This window comes from Carcharodon carcharias, chromosome 3 (genome assembly GCF_017639515.1).
Source record: "Carcharodon carcharias isolate sCarCar2 chromosome 3, sCarCar2.pri, whole genome shotgun sequence".
In the NCBI taxonomy this organism is placed as follows: Eukaryota; Metazoa; Chordata; class Chondrichthyes; order Lamniformes; family Lamnidae; genus Carcharodon; species Carcharodon carcharias.
This window is the reverse complement of record NC_054469.1, coordinates 102,915,573-102,931,356: the sequence shown is the minus strand read 5'-3', so window position 1 is coordinate 102,931,356 and position 15,784 is coordinate 102,915,573. Positions and strand designations below refer to the sequence as shown.

The 15,784-nt window shown below is 43.7% G+C and overlaps 1 protein-coding gene across 15 annotated transcripts in view; it reads right to left on the bottom strand.

Annotated features, from left to right (window-relative positions):
- Positions 1-15,784, bottom strand: part of invs (inversin) — a 429,324-nt gene that overhangs the window by 198,149 nt on the left and 215,391 nt on the right. For all 15 annotated transcript variants that reach the window (XM_041184776.1, XM_041184778.1, XM_041184775.1 and 12 more), the window contains one exon: positions 349-504. In XM_041184776.1, the coding sequence (XP_041040710.1) occupies positions 349-504 (156 nt within the window). The remainder of the gene's footprint in view (positions 1-348; positions 505-15,784) is intronic.

Here is a 15,784-nt window from a genome sequence, read left to right as displayed (position 1 = left end):
CAGAACGATTGGATGGGAAGTGAGAAATCCTACAAAACAGAGGCCGAGTTGGAAAGACTGTGTGATTGCACTTGGTATCATATTTGTGCAGGAAGTAATGAGAATGCTGTAACTTGGTGAGGCATATCTTTGTTGTATCGACTATTTATAGTGAAATTTACTTTTTTGTTTGAAATACGCTTTACCTGTTAATTAATGTTTGAATTATGTTGATTCTAGTTGATTTGTTACAATAGAAGTGTTAAAAAATGAAATCTTGTCCAGTAGTTTTCTATCTGTTGGCATCATGAGAATTCCTTTTTTTTTGAAAGGTTATTGATATCTACTGGCATCACAACAAACTCTAACCTTTAATGAGTGTCTGGATCACTTCTTTATGGCCCATCTCACAAGCCCGGAAAAGTGGTGTATGTTTCATCACATCCATGGCATCTACCTGTGCCCCATATTTCAATAGTAGCTTCACTGTGCTGACGTGACCAGAGAGGACTGCAGCATGTAGAGCTAGATGCATAGAAAGAAAAAAATAATGGACATATTGACACTTCATTTGAACAATACACACACAGGGATTGAATTTCCCAATATCTTACCTTTACAACAAAGAAAATTTTAATTCATAATCAGTAAATATTATCAAGTACAGTACTTCAAACATGCATGAAGATTTCTTCAAAGAAAAGTCACATACATGATTAAATTAAACTCATTGATATTTATCATGGGCAGAGGTCTGGACGTTATGTTACCGGAACAATTCTGGACATGGGAACAAAAAGGGAACAAAAGTTCAAATCCAATCATGGCAGCCTGTGAATCTGAATTAAGTTTTAAAAATCTGGAAATAAGCTGGGATCAGTGAAAGGCAGTCAGTGATGAAAGTCGCTGTAGCCCCAGAGGACCATAAGCTGCTCTCTCATTAGAGGGAGACGACTGGTGGTGAGTTTAACCTGAGGTTCACCACACCTCAGGCGAGGGGAGAGATTTGAAGGCAGGGCCTTCATGGATGACCTCAATCAGTACTGGAACTGAACCCACGCTGTTGATTCCACTCTGCAACAAAAACCAGCTGTCCAGCTAACTGAGCTAACCATTAGCAATCAACAATGAAGATGTCAATTATTGTATAAAAAATATCTAACTGATTCATTCATGTCATGCAGGGATGGGTACCTGCCTTCTTTCCCTGGTTTGCCTTATATATGAATCCATACTCCTGCCAAAATAATAGACTCATAAATGCCCTCTGAAGTGACCTAGTAAGCCACTCAGTTGTATCAAATTGCTACAACTGCAGCAACTCAAGAAGGAGGCTCACTGTCGCCTTCTCAGAGCAACAAAGGACAGATCAAACCATTTTATTCAAATATAAGCACACTGTGGGGCTGGCTTATAGACGTTTGCTTTGCAGCTATATTTCTGTCTACATTTGAGGACATGAATGGCCAATAACTTGAATCAAACAAAACATGTACGATTAAAAACCAACAACTACTTGTGCCTAAATAGCACCGGTAACATAATAAAACATCCCAAGATGTGTTATAAAGCAAAACCCGAGATCGAGCCACGTAATAAGATATCAGAGCTGATGAACAAAAGTTTGTTCAAACAGATAGGCTTTAAGGATCGTCTTAAAAGAGGAAAGGGAGGAATAGATCTGGAGAATTTTACGGAGAGAATTCTAGAACTTGGGGGCCAAGGCATCTTAAGGCACAAACACCAGTAATGGGGAAATTAAAATTTTATACTAATTGAGAAGTGTGAGGTGATACACTTTGGCAGAACGGAGGGGCAACATAGACATTGCCACAGTTCTAAAGAATGTGCAGAGATGCAGGAACCTTGGGATTCATGTGCATGGATGTCCAAGTTGTTCCAGTACAGCTACAACACGTATCTACCCGGCAATGTAGAAAATTGCCCGGGTGTGCCGTCCGAAAAAAGGACTAATCCACCCCATCAGTCTACTCCATCATCAGTAATGGAGGGAGTCATCAACAGTGCTATCAAGCGACACTTGTTTAGCAATAATCTGCTCACTGCCGCTCAGTTTGGGTTCTGCCAGGGTCGCTCAGCTCCTGACCTCATTACAGCCTTAGTTCAAACATGGACAAAAGAGCTGAACACCCAGAGGTGAGGTGAGAATGACTGCCCTTGATATTAAGGCAGCACTTGACTGAGTGCGGCATTAAGGACCCCACAGGAACATGGAGGGAATCCACTGCCAGTGGTCGTGAAAGTGACTGCAGTGCTCAACTTCTACCCAAGTGGCTCCTTTCAGGGCTCAACAGGTGACCTCTGTGGGACATCAAAAGCCTCCATGCACCAATGCATCCATTTCGCCTGGGATCAGGAAAGCCAGGATGCAAGAGTGCTGGGATTTGCCTAGATCTCAGTTTTCCACAGGTGCATGATACATGTGACTGCACTCACATAGCACTCAGATCTCTGTGGCAACAAGCAGCCAACTACATCAACCGCAAGGGCTTCCACTCGCTCAATGTTCAGCTGGTGTGCAACCATCACAAATGCGTCCTACAGGTCTGCACATGATTCCCAGTGAGTGTCCAAGACTCCTACATTCTTACTGGTGTTCAGATCCCTGATGCCTTTCAGGGTCCACAGAGACTGCGGGGTTGCTTCCTTGAGGACAAGGGCTACCCACAGAGGACATGGCAGATGACACCCATGTGGCAGCCTCAGAGTGCAACACAGAGAAGGTACAACAAGGCTCATGTTGCAACTCACACCTTGATAGAGCAAACTATCGGAATGTTGAAAGTGATGTTCCAGTGCCTGGACTGTTCTGGTGGAGCCTTGCAATACAGTTCACAGAGGGTGTCACTCATCGTTGTGGGCTGCTGCCCCCTTCACAGCCAGGCGCTGTAACAGGAAGAGAAGCTGCACATCTCCTCTGATGACGGGGACAATGACAGGAAAGAGGGTGAAGAGGTCCTTGAAAGTGAGGATGACAGCGATGAGGCCATCGCACTGGACAGATGAGGCAGGCATGCTCGGGAGGCCCTCATAGTTGCTTGATTCATGGGGGATAACATGCAGTGAGGAGACACCATAGATCATCACATTGCATGAACATTTGACTGTTGATGGCATCACACATACCCTCTGTGATAAGGCTCCTGTCATGGAGACACAGCAGATGCCCATAGTCCCAACATTCCAGGAGGATGATGGCAACATTTAGTAGGGGCACGCCATAGATCTTCACATAGCTGATGTTAATGTCTGACGCCCGTCTGGTTGATGGCACCTCACTTGCGCTCTGTGAACAGGGTCATATCATGGAGTTGCAACAGGGAAATTTTAACTTCTCCTGATCCTCTGGTATCCTTCGTGAGCTGAACCCTTCAGAACCACACTGTCACCAGACACAGATGCTGATGAGGTGGGGGGCCACCCGCACCTCAAAAGGTGCTGAGAGCACACAGAGAAAACGGCAGAACTCTGTGCCTCCAGCCCAGGACATTCTGGCTGCAATGAAAAGCAACACTGAGGTGCAGGCATGACTGATGTGTCCAGTGACTGTGAAGGCTGTTAGTGTGCTGGGATGGTTGCACAAAGAACAGGGAAGAAGCCCTGCACTGAGACACCTGCCTTTACCTTGTGCAGGGGCCAAGGTTTCACATCTGAGTGATATAAACACTGCTAATCAGAACAAAGAGCCATAGGCAGGGAGGCATTCTTGGGAGTTTATTTACAATAGTGAACATTATGTAGAAGTGATTATCATCAGTGTCCAGACTGTGCAACTACATCTTTTTAACGCTTGGCCTAAATAGCCAAGTGGTTATGGTACTGGGTTTGTAACCCCAAGATCAAGAGTTCAAATCTCACAACAGCAAACCATGAAACAATGTAACTTCATCTGAAACAGATGGAAACGGGTTTGTACTCGAAAGAGTTACATCTTCTTAACCTTCCTAACACCTCGAGGGCCCTGGCCTGCTTTCGGGGTCCTGCTGTGAGGCAGTGGCACCCTCCTTGGCCTCTGAAACTGGGTTTGCTGGAGTCATAGGAAGAGGGGATTCAGATGGATCGGACATTCTCGGAGTCACCTGGGTGGGCGGTCCCAGGGTGCACACCTGCTGATCCTCCTCCCTATGGGTGCGGAGGGCTCCTGGCTGACTCCTTGAGAAGGGGAAGCTGGAGTGAGATCGACATGCCCTGCATCACTCTCGGGTTGGCACTGTTGGAGGCCAACTGTGCCATCAGCGATGGAGTTCAGCCCGTGCAGCAGTGCAGGGTTGATTCCTGGACCAATTTCTCCATGGCAGCCACCATCCCACCAGTGTTGGCCTCAGTCCGTTGGCATGCTGGCGCTATCACCTCAGACTGAAGGTGGTTGGGCTCCTCAATCGTGCCTTGCAATCTGAGGAGTGCAGCTGACATCCCTTCCTGATGTTCCCAAGTTCACCTTAGCAGCTCCAGCAACTGAGGCATGACTGAGTCCAGAGGCGCATCATCTGGCTCGGACTCAGCAGGCTTCTGGTCTCCAGCAGTCCTCAGAGTGCCAGAAACCTGGGAAGTCTCTGCCTCCATCTGCTGTGGATCAGGCAGTGCGATGTGCTCACCAGATTGTGGCCCGAAGGCTACTCTAAAGCTTGGTCCCACCAAGGTGTGTGTCCCTGCACTGGTGGAGGGTGTAGGTGAGTGCTTTGACGGGTTTTCAATGACAGTTTCAGCAGATTCCTCTTCTGAGGTGACTTTGGGGTTTGAGTCGAGGACCTGGGTCGTGGACTCCCTCAGCTGTTTCCCAGATGTGCCTGCAAAAGCAAGGACAGATAACCAGTGCATGGCGGTGGCCTGTGAAACAGGACACATCACTCATAGCATGGTTGCCTGATTGATGTTGTATTGCTGGATCCTCACTTGGTTGAGCACTGCCAACCTCACCATCAGCACAGGAATGGTACAGATCTTCGTCAGCCGCCTGGATAACTCCCTTTTCAAAGTGCTTGAGGACCTCGATTTCAGGCAATCTCCATCAATCTGTGACCTCTCTCTTTTGTTGTGTGCCAGCTTGTCCTGCATGAACACAGATGAACAGAGTGTAAGCAGAATGCCTGCCAGGCCACATGATAAGTATGCCTGGCACATGTAGGTGGTGAGTGGTGCCAAGAACAGGATGAGGACAAGGAAGGTGTGTGTGAGAGACTGAATAGTGATGCCTTCTGAACTGGCAGTGAATGAAATCCCTGTGGATGTGTGATGGGTTTGCGAGTGTGAGAGTTGAGAGTGATGAGAAGAGTGATTATCCCTGGCAGAACGGAAGAGATCATTCATCCTCTTTCTGCACTGGGTGGCTGCCCTCTTTTGCAAGGCGTTGGCACTGACCACTGCTGCCACTGTCTCCCAAGCTGGATTGGTAATGTTGCTCTCCCTCTTGCGGAAAGAACAGGGATAGAGGATCTCACAGCGGGCCTCCACGGTGTCCAAAAGGCGTTCCAGGGACATGTCATCGAACCTGGGGGCTGCAGTCTTCTTGCCTTTCAGGGCCATGTCTTCTGTGCAGCAGTCCTAGGCTGGAAGCACAGAGGTGTGCACATGGTTGCACTTTAAATTTGGCACCCGGGATGAGGAAATGGCGAGGTGATGGCATGTCGGCCAAATCAGAGGCCTCCCGCCAGCGGAATGGCATGTTTCCTGGGAATGCATGATTAATGAGGCGAGATTGGGACGATACAGCGTGAAAAGCCGCCAATGCAGGTAAACGTTATTTTTCCCACCAGCTACGGTGCTTAGTGCAAATCTGGGATAATTTCACCCTATGATTCTGTTTGTCAGGTGTTCCTCTGCTTTAGTGTATGCCTAAGATATATTAAAACAATAATTCCTCTGCATCTAACCATCAGTACAAAGGAAATATAAAGGAAAAACTTCTAATAGTCATTTGGTTGTCCAGAACTTGGGTGTTGCTGCAGAAGGACATTTTGTTGAAGCTTTTTATCTTGCACTCATCAGGACAATCACACGAATACCAATGTTAAGGGAAACAACAACTTTATACTGTATGAGAAAAGAGTGCTGATGTGTCTGCAAAGAGCAGGGCCCTGTGTATAAATGTACGTAGCTTCCAGCACAAGCAGATGTGACACAATGCAAGCCCAAATGACAACCTTAAATGGCTTGTCAGTGTAATGTTTAGCTCACTGAGGCCAATTTTATAGCACGTGGAACTGCAAGAATCCCAACGTGTGTATTGACCAGTGAAGATAGGCTTGTGATAGACTGTGGTAGAGAATCCCCTGGCAAATTTATCAACTAGTACATGATGGAAAGGGAGTTCATTTGACCACTCCATTCCAAAGGTGAATTTCAGCGCAGGATGGAGCCCATTAAGACATGCAAGGAAATTATTACATGCTGCCATGGATTTAAATATTGCAAACGTATCATCCACATATTGTAAATATTAAAGGGGTAGGAGGTAAGGTGTCATTCCATTGAAGACACATTTCTAATGGAACAAAGATGTTTGCGAGAGCTGGGCCTAGAGGGGATCCCATGGCAGCACTATCTATTTGGACATGCACGGTGTCATTAAAGCTGAGCTCAACTGCGTGAGTTGCCGAGTTCATAAGCTCATTGAATACTGATTCACGCAATCCTGGCAGGACTTATTGGCAACCTCATGAATAGGGCCCAAGCCATTTTCTCATCATGCAAGCTTGATGCTGAAATAGGGCACATCGAAGACATCCAGCAGGATAATGGCTACCCTGATCAGATCATTTTGCACTGTATATCCCACACCTCAGGAATGAGCCTAAGGCTGTCACTTTTGGCCCCGACGACTGCCCAGTCTATCTCAGATTACCCTGGAAGGGCAAGGATCTCAAAAATTTGAGCAACAGGTGAAGCTAGCTGTTTCACCCTGCTACTATGCAGTAGCAACACAAGTGGTATTCACCACTAACTGGATGCTGCCATCAAGCCAAAATGAATTTCTGCCTATTACACAAATGAGTAATGTGGTATATGAATTTCAATGCCAGTGTGATGCTAGGTATGTAGGCCATACATCCCAGTGACTGGCGGATCATATCAAACAGCATGTCCCTTCCGCTATTCGCAATGGGCAAGGTACAGACTGTACCCAACCAGCCTGTGCTTGCTAAACTCAGAAGTCAAACATTAGATGTGATTCCGCGATTGTATAATGTTCTCTAAGTAATCCTCAGTGTGCTAATAATTATGCTGACAACCAATTTAAGATGGTCAGTTGGGCTCACAGTGTGGCACATTTACAACTGCACCTGTTTCAGCCAAACAAAATAAGTGACAGCCATTCGCTGGTTCATTCATCAGGGTAATGCCTTGACCCAATCAGAGTCAAGCTGCTTGGTTTAAATTTCAAACAATGCTTGGCAGTTAACAGTCAGTCACCATTTACTTGTGTATTCTCCATGGCAATGCCTCTCCCAATCAGAGTTCACTTGCCAACCAAGCAGCACTCTCTTCTCATACAGTATAAACTCGTTGCTTCCCCTGACATTGGTATTCTTGCGATTGTCTTGATGAGTGCAAGATGAAAAGCTTTGACAAAATGTGTTTTTTCAGCAATACTCAGGGAAAACTTCATAAACTGAACTGATGCTTAGGCACAGAGGTTGCTTTTCCTCAAAACTTTTGTTTTGCGCTCACAAGAACAAAGGAGCTTTCTTAATCCAAGTCTCCTGTGATCAGAGTTGTGAGTTTTTGTATGTGCTATATGTGAGTCAAGAGTGAAAAGCTTAACAGTGAATGATAAAAAGCTTATTAAAGATGTTGTTGGCCAGAACACTCTCTTGTTTTTCTTGGAGGGCTGAAAATACTATGCTCTCAGACGAATGAACACAGGCTACTACCGTAAGTCAGATTTATTTGCAGTTTGCAAAAGGCAAATGATACTGTAAGCTACTGAATCAGCATAATATTTAAAAATAAAACTATAATCAGCCAATTAGAATACTGTCTTTAGAATGTATTTCTTTGAACATAAACAACAAAAGTAAATTCATTTTTGTCACTTATAGCATTGCATCTGGAAGATTCTGTATGTGGATGATGAGAGTGTCAGTTCATCTGCAGAATTATATTGTTTGCCATTAGGGGGAATTTAACATGGGTAAGCATGTGGGTTTGGCAGCAGCTGTGGGAGCTGGTTATGTCCTGGAGAATTAAGGTGGATTCAAAATTGGCTTAGTTGTAGGAGACAGAGGGTGAGGACAGAAGGCTGCTTTAGTAACTGGAAGCCAGTGTCCAGTGGCGTACCACAGGGATCTGTGCTGGGTCCCCTATTATTCGTCATTTATATAAACGATATAGATGACTACGTGGGGGGAGGATTAATAAGTTTGCAGATGACACAAAAATTGGCTGGCTGGTTAACAGTGAGGATGAGTGTCTTGGGCTACAGGAAGATATAGACGGGATGGTCAAATGGGCTGATAAGTGGCAGAGGGAATTTAACCCTGAAAAATGTGAGGTGATACACTTTGGAAGGAGTAATTTGACAAGGAAGTATTGAATGAACGGCATGACACTAAGAAGTTCTGAGGAACAAAGGGACCTTGGCGTGTATGTCCATAGATCTCTGAAGGCAGAGGGGCATGTTAGTGGGGTGGTGAAAAAGGCATATGGAACACTTGCCTTTATCAATCGAGGCATAGATTACAAAAATAAAGAGGTCATGTTGCAGCTGTACAGAGCCTTGGTGAGGCCACAGCTGGAGTAGTGTGTGCAGTTCTGGTCGCCACATTATAGGAAGGATGCAATTGCACTGGAGGAGGTGCAGAGGAGATTCACCGGGATATTGCCTGGGATGAAACATTTAAATTATGAAGAGAGGTTGGATAGACTTGGATAGGTTAGAGCAGAGAAGGCTGAGGGACAACCTGATCGAGGTGTACAAGATTATGAGGGGCATGGACAGGGTGGATAGAGAGCGGCTGTTCCCCTTAGTTGAAGGGTCAGTCATGAGGGCACATAAGTTCAAGGCGAGGGGCAGGAGGTTTAGGGGGATGTGAAGAAAATCTTTTTTACCCAGAGGTTGGTGATGGTCTAGAATGCGCTGCCTGGGAGGGTGGTGGAGGTGCGTTGCCTCACATCCTTTAAAAAGTTCCTGGATGAGCACTTGGCATAACATTCAAGGCTATGGGCCAAGTGCTGGTAAATGGGATTAGGTAGGTAGGTCAGGTGTTTCTCACGTGTCGGTGCAGACTCGATGGGTCAAAGGGCCTCTTCTGCACTCTGTAATTCTGTGAAATGCAAGCATGTTGGGAAGCTGAGTCAAACCTGTCAACTTTCAACATTTAACTCCAGCACTTTAAGCTGTGTCTTCCTCAGGAGAGGCAGGTTGTCGAATTAATACATTCATCGCTCAATTGCAGGGATACTAACATGGCTTTTATGATTTAGCTGTGGGTCCACAGGTTTCCCAGGTTTCCTGGAACTTACCAGTGAATGCAAGGCGCGAGCACAGTGGCAATTGAAGGCACTGAAGACATGGCAAAGAAATATGTCAATAAGTACTGACTCCTATCTAAAAACTTTTAAATTATGCCCTTTAAACCCAATTCCAGCTGATTAATATATATCAAAAGAGCAGTGACCCCAATACTGAACCTTTAGCGGATACTTCCCTCCAATGTGAAAATCCATTGATCAACACTACTCTTGGATTTCTGTCTCTTTGTCAATTTTGTATCCATGCTGCTGTTGTTTCTTTAATGTCATGGACTTCAACTTTGTTAACAAGTCTATTGTATGGTACTTTGTCTCAAGCCTTTTGAAAGTCCATATACCCTGCTACACTTAACATTTAATTTGAAGGTAATGTGGCCATTTTACCTCCCCCACTCAGTTCATCCCATTATAAGTGAGGTGTTGTGCATTTGATAGATCTGACTTGAACTTACCTGAACAGATGCATAATTATAGGTTCAATACATTTAAATATGTTAGGCAAGTGTTGGGTAACTTTTTGTTCTAGGATTTTGAGTTCCTTGTCGACATGAGAGCTAAGTGGTGGAAGAAGCGTGTGCACAGGCTGAAGCATAAAAGATGAAAGATGAGACAGAGGTCCAGGTGAACAACTGCTGAAGATGCAGTACTGATCAGGCTTTGTTGAATCTTACATGGCAAACGGACTCTGACACTTCTGTTTATATATCTTTTTCTAAGACCAAAAATTTAGAGGCACTTCAGATGCCGGTCATGAGAAGATCTTGGACATTGGTCTGTTGTGGTACTGTGCCTTCATGTACAGTAGTTGCAAAATAAAATGTGAAAACTCAAAAAAAAAACCTCACAGGGCTGCACCAATACAAATCCCAGAGTCATTTTGGTGTGCTATGTGTTGTGAGAAACAGCAACCCAATGGCCTAGCTGTACTTTAGAAGGGCTTTAAGAAAAAAACTTCCTTGAGGTTGCTGGTTGTCCATACACAGATCTTTTAGTCTGAAGCAGTATTGTCATGCACTGGCACTCAGTTTCCTTAGATAGTCTTTAGAACAGATTCTATCTTGGGAATTAACCAGAAATTGATGGTGAAAGGCATTGTGACATAATTTCTGTTTCATTTGGATAGAATTCAAGTGCTCTCTCCTCTTTCAGGCAGGAGCCTCTTGCCAGTACCATTGACACCCTGGAAAATGCATGTTAAGACCCATCATTAAAGGTCACCACTCTGGTGCACATTGGGCATTGAGAAAATAGTGCCCGTGAAGTTTTTAAGCTTAATTTCTCTACGTCCACTTTTATTAATGTACAATACTAGGGTTGTTGTGCATGTACGTAAATACAGACTGTGGTGAATAAGATTGGTGACATACAGGCACAGACTGTCACACAGAAATATGATGTGGCGGCTATAACAGTAGGGTAGGACTGGGCATCAAATAATCTTGGATACAAGGTGTTCAGGAAACATAGGAAAGAAAGGAAAGAAGGGGCGGCAGTATTGATCAAGGAGAACAATGCACTGCTGGAGAGAGAGGATGTCCCAGAGGGGTCAAGGAAAGAATTTATCTGGAAAGAGTTAAGGAACAAAAAACAAAAACATTGACCAGTGTATTCTATTGGCCACCAATTAGTGGAAAGGAGGTAGAGGAACAAATTTGCAAGGAAATTACAGAGAGGGGCAAGAATTGTAGAGTAGTTATAATAGGATACTTTAATCATCCAAATATAGACTGGAATAGTAGTATTGTAAGGGCACACAGGGGCAAGAGTTCCTAGAGTATGTTCAGGAAAATTTTCTACAGCAATCTGTTTCCAAGCCAATGAGAAAGAAGGTACTAAATGACCTGGTTCTTTGGAAAAAGGTGGGCCAAGTGGCTGTCAATATGGGAGCATTCACTAGACAGTGATCATTGTATCATAAAATTTAGGTTGGCTATGGAAAAAGACAAAGATAAATCCCGAGTAAGAAAATTTAACTGTGGGAAAGCCAACTTCAATGGGATAAGAATGTATCTGACCCAGGTAAACTGGAATCAAATGTCAGCAGGCAAAACTAAGGAACAAATGGGCTGCTTTTAAAGAGGGAATAAGTTCAGGTACAGTCAAGCTATATTCCTACAAAGGGGAAAGATAGGACAAACAAATCCAGAATTCCCCGGATGAAAAAGGAGTTAGAGGTTAAGAAGAAAACGCGTGCTTATAAACATACAATTGAGAGCCAAGAGGATTACAGAAGGTTCAGAGGAGAGGGGAGAAAGTATATTAGAGAAGCAAAGAGGGATTATGAAAAAAGACTGGCAGCCAACATAATGGGCAATTCCAAAGTCTTCTATAGGCATATAAATAGTAAAAGGGTTGTAAAAGCGGGGGTAGGGCTGATTAGGGATTTAAAAGAGAATTTACACATGGATGAAGGGGCCATGGCTGAGGTGTTAAATGAATACTTTGCATCTGTCTTGGCCAAGGATATAGATGCCACCCAGGCCATGGTAACAGATGAGGAAACTCCGTCACTTAGAAGGGTTCAAAATTGTTAAGGAGGAAATGTTGAAAAAACTGTCGATACTTAAAAGTTGACAAGGCACCGGAACTGGACAAGATGCATCCAATGATATTAAAGGAAGTGAGAGTAGAAATTGCAGGGGCACTAACCATAATTTTTCAGTCTTCCCTTGATTCAGGGGAAGTGCCAGAGGACTGGAGAATTGCAAAAATTACGCCCTTGTTCAAAGAAGGTTGCAAGGCTAATCCCAGCAATTACAGACCAGTCGGTTTAACTTCAATGGTGGGCTAGATTCTAGAAAAAATATTCAGGATAGAAGTAGTAGTCACATGGAAAAATATGGGTTGATGAGGAAGAGCCAGCATGGATTTCTAAAGGAGAAATCATGTTTAACTAACTTGGAGATTTTTGATGAGGTAACAGAAAAGGTCAATGAGGGTAATGCTGTTGATATGGTGTACGTGGTCTTTCAAAAGGCATTTGATACAATGCCATATAGTATCCTGGGCTTTATTAATAGGGTCATAGAGTACAAGAGCAAGGAGGTTATGCTGAATTTATATAAAACACCCGTTAGATCCCAGCTGGAATATTGTGTACAGTTCTGGGTACCACATTATAGGAAGGATGTGAACACACTGGAGAGAGTGCAGAAGAGGTTTACAATGTGAAAAGTTGTTGCTCATGGAATAAAAGGGACAGTAGAAACGTGGATACAAAATTGGCTGAAAAATAGGAAGCAGAGAGTAATGGTCAATGGATATTTTTCGAGCTGGAGGAAGGTTTGTAATGGAGTTCCCCAGGAGTCAGTATTGGAACCCTTGCTTTCCCTGATATATACTAATGATCTAGATCATGGTGTGCAGGGGACAATTTCAAAGTTTGCAGATGATATGAAGCTTGGGAGTATTGTAAACTGTAAGGAGGATGGTGTAAAACTTCAAAAGGATATAGACAAGTTGGTACAGTGGGCAGATAGGTGGCAGATGAAGTTCAATGTGGAGAAGTGTGAGGTGATGAATTTTGGTAGGAAGAACATGGACAGATAATATAAAATAAGGGGTGAAATTTTGAAGGGGATGCAGGAGTAGAAAGAACTGGGTGTATATGTGCATAGATCATTGAAGGTGGTAGGGCAGGTAGAGTCAGCAGTTAATAAAGCATATAGTATCCTGGGCTTTATTAATAGGGTCATAGAGTATAAGAGCAAGGAGGTTATGCTGAATTTATATAAAACACCCATTAGATCCCAGCTGGAATATTGTGTACAGTTCTGGGTACCACATTATAGGAAGGATGTGAACACACTGGAGAGAGTGCAGAAGAGGTTTACAAGAATGGTTCCAGGGATGAGAAACTTCAGTTACGAAGATAGATTGGAGAGGTTGGGACTGTTCTCCTTGGAGAGAAGAAGGCTAAGAGGAGATTTGACAGAAATGTTCAAAAACATGAGAGGGCTGGAGAGAGTATATAGGGAGAAGCTGCTCCCACTCATAAAAGGGCCAAGAACAAGAGGGCACAGATTTAAAGTGATTGCAAAAGAAGCAAGTGTGATGCCAGAAAAAACTTTTTTACATGAGTGGTTTGGGTCTGGAATACACTGCCTGGAAGTGTGGTGGAGACAGGTTCAATTGAGGCATTCAAGAGGGCATTAAATGGTTATTTGAATCGAAACAATGTGCAGGGGTACAGGGAAAAGGCAAGACAATGAAACTAGGTCATAATGCTCATTTGGAGAGCCGGTGCAGACACGATGAGACAAGTGACCTCCTTTTGTGCCATTAAAATTCCGTGATTCTGTGATTATGACAGATGTCAGGTGGATAATACAACCAAGAATATCGGAGGTCCGAGGGCAAGTGAAAAAACAAATAGGAGAAGCAAAGAGTATGAAAAGAGTCTGGCAGCTAATGTAAAAGGGATCCAAAATCTTCTACAGGCTTATAAATAGTAGAAGAATAGAAAAAGGAGTAGGACTGATTAAGGACCAAAAAAGGAAATTACACATGGAGGCAGAGGGAGCACCTGAGGTACTAAATGAATACTTTGCATCTGTCTTTACCTAGGAAGTAATGCTGCCAAGTCATGGTGAAAGAGGAGGCAATTCAGACACTTGAAGGGTTTAAAATTGATGAGGAGTTGGTATTGGATAGGCTGTCTGTCCTTAATGTTGATAAGTCATCAGAGTCAGATGAGATGCATCCAAGATACTGAGCGAAGTGAGAGTAGAAATTGTGGAGGTACTGGCCAAACTTTTCCAAACTTCCTTAGACTCAGGGGTGGTGCCAGAGGGCTGGAGAATTACAAATGTTACACCATTGTTCAAAAAAGGTGTAAAGGTAAGCCCAGCAACTGCAGGCCAGTCAGTTTAACCTCAGTGGAGAACATAAGGGACACTTCTGGAGGCGATAACTCGTGCCAAAATTAATGGTTATTTCGAAAAATGCGAGTTAATTAAGGAAAATCAACATGGATTTATTACGGGCAAATCATGTTTATCTAACTGGCTTGAGTTTTTTGAGGTGGTAACAGAGAGGGTTGCTGAGGGTAATGCTGTTGATGTGGTGTACATGGTCTTCCAAAAGACTATAACAGACTTGTGACAGCTCATGGAATAAAAGGGACAGTAACAACATGGATATGAAATTGGCTGAGTGACAGGAAACAAAGTGTAGTAGGACTGAAGGAAGGTTTACAGTGGAGTTCCTCAGTGATCAGTGTTTGGACCCTGTTTTCCTGATATATATTAATGACCTAGACTTTGGTGTACAGGGCACAATTTCCAAATTTGATGATGATACAAAACTTGGAAGTATTGAGAATAGGGATGAGAATAGCATATAAGTTTAAAAGGGCTTAGACAGATTGGTACAATGGGTGGACAAGTGGCAGGTGAAATTTAATGTAGAGAACATAAGAAATAGGAGCAGGAGTACGCCATTCAGCCCATCAAGCCTGCTCCGTCATTCAAAACAATCATCTCTGATCTGATTGTGGCCTTTTTCTACTTTCCTACCCGCACCCCGTAATTCTCAACTCCCTTGAAATATTCAGTGACCTAGCCTCCACTGCTTGCTGGGGAAGAGAATTCCAAACACTAATGACCTTCAGAGAAAATATTCCTCCTCATCGCCATCTTAAATGGGAGACCCCATAATTTTGAAGTTGTGCCCCCTAGTTCTAGATTCCCCCATGAAGGAAATATCCTCTCAGCATCCACCCTGTCAGGCCCCCTCAGAATCTTATCTGTTTCAATAAGATTACCTCTTATTCTTCTAAGCTCCAGTGAGTATAAGCCAAACCTGCTTAACATTTCCTCATAAGGCTAACACCTCATCTCAGGAATCGGCCTAGTGAACCTCCTCTGAACTGTTTCCAGTGGAAGAAGTGTATGTGATACATATTGGTAGAAAGAATGCAGAGAGATGATATAAAATAAAGGTTACAATTCTAAAAGGGGTGCAGGAGCAATGGGGACCTGGTTGTACATGTGCAAAAATTATTGAAAGAGGCAGGGCAGGTCAAAAGAGTGATTAATAAGGCATGCAGCATCCTTGGCTTTATTAATAGGGACAGAGAGTACAAAAGCAAGGAAGTTATGTTAAACTTGTATAGAACACTGGTTAAGCCTCAAGTGGAGTATTGTGTCCAATTCTGGGTGCCATACTTTATGAACGGCATGAAGGTAATAGAGAAAGTGCAGAAAAAAATCACGAAAATGTTTCCAGGGATGAGAAACTTCAGTTACGTAGATAGATTGAAGCAAGTGGGACTATTTTCCTTGGAAAAGAGAAAGGCCAAGAGGGGATTTGA